We start from the raw sequence: 3657 nt of genomic DNA on the forward strand, positions 1-3657 counted from the left end.
GGTTTAGGATCGAAGTGCGGAGACAACTTATTGGTACGTTGCTGTTTGACTAAGACGGTGTCTCCTGGCTGGATTCCTTCATTCCTGTATTCCTTCATTCTTTCTTTCTGGTGAGCGTCTCTCTCCTTGATCTTCTGTCGAATATCTGGCATGTCAGGCAACACTCTGGCTGGTAGCTGTGGTAGTTGTACACGAAAACGTCTACCATACAGCGCTTCGGCTGGCGGAACTCTAGTAGTGGCATGTGGCGTCGCGCGGTATTGTCTTAGGAAACGGAAAAGTTCCTGTTTCCAATTCTTTCCTTCAAGATGCGCGATGCGTACGATTTTCAGCAGAGTGTCTATGAACCTTTCGACACCACCATTGGCTTGAGGCCACAATGGGGTGACTTTCCAATGTTTGAATCCGAGGTCAGCTGCGAAGCTTGCGAAATCTTGACCTTGGAACGGAGGTCCATTGTCGGACTTGACGACTTCAGGTATTCCCTGGCGTGAGAAAATACCATCGAGTTTTGGTATGACAGTCTTTGCAGCAGTGGACAAGACTATTTCAACTTCCGGGAAGCGACTATAGTCATCAGTTACAACAAGTAGCATCTCGCTTGATGGTAGTGGTCCATTGAAGTCCACAGACACTTCAGCCCAAGGTTCGGCTGGGAGCGGTGACATGATGAGAGGTTCTGGCGTGTTCGGCTTCCGAGTTACAGCTTGACATGGAATGCAGCGAGCAATCATGTCTTCCACCATTCGATCAATCCCTGGAAACCAAACTTTCTCTCGCAGTAGGGCTTTCGTACGTACGATTCCTTGGTGTCCGATATGAGCGAGTTGTACTGCCTTGTCGCACAAAGATTCGGGTACTACGATTCTGGTTCCACGGAGTATGATACCATCACTGCTTGCGAATTCGTACCGTATCTTCCTGTACGGTTGTAGGTCTGCATCATTCCACTTTCCATCTCATATAGCTTTCCTAACTTTGACGAGTACAGGATCGGCGGATGTGGCTTCAGCGATGGTTTCGATAGACATAGACTTTGGGACTGCGTTCTCGGCTACAACGTTGATGTACTCTTCATCTTCAGAAACTGTAGGCGGCTTTCCAACAGGATGGCGACTGATAAAATCAGCTGGGTTTTGTTCATCTCGGCCTGGCCGATACTTGAGCGTGTAGTCGTATGGCATAAGTCTGAGACGCCAACGTTCCAGTCGAGCAGATGCTTGCTTGTAACTGCTGAAGATTCCGAGTAATGGTTTGTGATCGGTGTAGATGACAAACTTTGCTCCGTATAAGTACAAGTGATAATGTTCCACTGCCCACACAACTGCTAGCATCTCACGTTCTGTCTGCGAGTATCTCGATTCTACGTCGGTAAACGCTCTACTGCTATAACTCACGACTCTGTTGTCCTGCGATAGGATTGCTCCGAGACCCTTAGGATTGGCGTCAACTGCGAGCTCGGTGTCCTTTCTTGGATCGAAATACGTAACTACTGATGCTCCTTTGAGGCCTTCTTTCAACCTAGTGAGAGCAGTCTCTTGGTCTTCACCCCATGTCCATTCGACGTTGTTGTGCGTTAGCTTTCTCAGAGGACCGGTGATTGATGCGTATCCTTCAATGAAACGTGACAAGTACTGGGTCATCCCCAATAGCGATCTGAGTTCAGTGGCATTCTGCGGCGGCGGCGCATTGGTAACTGCATCGAGTTTTGACGGGTCAGGGTGAATTCCCTTGCTACTGAAGATATGGCCGTAGAATTTTACCTTAGGAACGCGGAAATGGCATTTTGGCAAGTTGAGGCGGATCCCATTGTCTTCCAGTTTCCCGAGTGCTTCGTGAAGACATGCGTCATGTTCCTGGGTATCCTTCCCTCAAACGATTACATCATCTGAAATGTTCCTACAACCTGGCAGATCGTGAAGAATGCTTGCGACTACATTCTGAAATATCTCCGGAGCGGCGTTCACTCCAAAGAAAAGACGTTTGTAACGTCGGAGTCCAACATGAGTGCTGAACGTAGTGATGTATCTACTCTCGGCCGACAGTTCCAGTTGATGATATGCGTTGCTAAAGTCGAATGTGCTAAAAACGGTGCATACATTTAAGTCAGTGATGACATCATCTATGATAGGCATAATGTGTCTTTCGCGCTGAATCGCTTGATTCGCTGCTCGCATGTCTACATACACGCGAATGTTACCATTTTTCTTCGGAACAGGTACTATTGGACTAACCCAAGGGGTCGGCCCTTCAACGGTTTCGATAATGTCAAGTTCTTCCAAACGCTTGATTTCTTCTGCAACTTTCCCGCGTACATGAAACGGAATGCGGCGATGCTTTTGCTGTCGAGGCTGTACGGAGCGATCGATGTGTAGCTTGACTTGTTGATCCTTCACTTTACCTATGCCTGGACCGAACAATTTCGGATACTTCTTGACGATTTCCTCCTTCAAAACAGTGTCTCCGTCGATCGAGACTTGGTTGCAGGTTAGATTGGGGCCAGCCATTTGCATGATGCCCAACAGGTTTGCGGTCTTGAAGCTTAGGAGGTTGTGACCTTCACCTTGAAACACGAAAAAGTCTGCGGGGCAAGACTTAGTGCCATACTGAATGATCGCAGTGAAAGTTCCACGAATTGGCAACGGTTTCATGTCACCATAGGCATAGACAGCGGTTGACGGTGTGTCAAGTTTCACGGGACTTGACCACTGATCGCGAAACATGTTGTAGACTTGGCTATCTATAACATTGACTGACGCGCCAGTATCAACCATCATATCAAGAGTGAAAGTTCCACGATCACCTGGATTCAGATTCTGCGGCCTAATTTTGACAGTGCGCGTTAGCTGTTGGCGATCACTTGCGACGTATGCGACTTCCTTTCGAATCGAGAAGAAATATTCATCCTCAAAAGAATCAGCGAGTTGAACAGAATGAACAGTTTTGCAGGTTTGGTCCACGAGACGTTGATGAAGCACTTGATCGACATACGATAGCAAAATGTCCTACTTTCCCACATGCGGTGCAGTCTTTGTCAGTAGCTGGGCAGCGGGAATCCCCTTTCTGATGAGGTTGAGAGCGACCACAGAAGAAACAGGTAACGTTACGTTGTCGACCGTGACTTGGATGTGGACGCCCACTATCGTGATGATCCTGAGGAGTTTGGCTTCGATTGCGGCCTCGCTGCGATGAATGTCGATCTCGTGATGACAATCGGTGTTTACGCTGGTTTCCATGGCGTCTCAGCATGATGACTATGGTCTGCAACGTGATGGACAGTAGCTTGACTCTGTCTGGACTCTACCTTCGCAGTTTGGGCGTCGGCGATTTCCAACCCTCTGGCTGTCTTGATCATGTCTGTCTGAGATTGCTGTTTATTAATTTGTAAATTCTAGCCACCAGTCGGTGGCGCCATCTATCTGTTTTTGTGTGTGTAAAACTTATAATAAATCAGTCGCCATTTGTATCGTTGAGAGCGTGTTGTGTATTTCTGTCCTCTTGCCGAATTGTGTTAAATGTACCACTATCGTGGTGTCTGCCTTGTTTAGAGTCGCAGACATTAATGGTGCCGAAACTGTGTTAAATGTACCACTATCGTGGTGTCTGCCTTGTTTAGAGTCGCAGACACTAACCAACGAACAAACAAACGAACGAACG

The 3657-nt window shown here is 47.7% G+C and overlaps 1 protein-coding gene across 1 annotated transcript in view; it reads right to left on the reverse strand.

Annotated features, from left to right (window-relative positions):
- Positions 1–734, reverse strand: part of LOC106807258 (uncharacterized protein K02A2.6-like) — a 1131-nt gene extending 397 nt beyond the window's left edge. Inside the window, exon 1 of the mRNA XM_014809554.1 lies at positions 38–734. Coding sequence (XP_014665040.1) covers positions 38–734 — 697 coding nt within the window. The remainder of the gene's footprint in view (positions 1–37) is intronic.
- Between the last annotated feature and the right edge of the window lie 2923 nt (positions 735–3657).

The sequence above is a fragment of the Priapulus caudatus genome, unplaced genomic scaffold (genome assembly GCF_000485595.1).
Source record: "Priapulus caudatus unplaced genomic scaffold, Priapulus_caudatus-5.0.1 Scaffold204, whole genome shotgun sequence".
Taxonomy (NCBI): domain Eukaryota; kingdom Metazoa; phylum Priapulida; class Priapulimorpha; order Priapulimorphida; family Priapulidae; genus Priapulus; species Priapulus caudatus.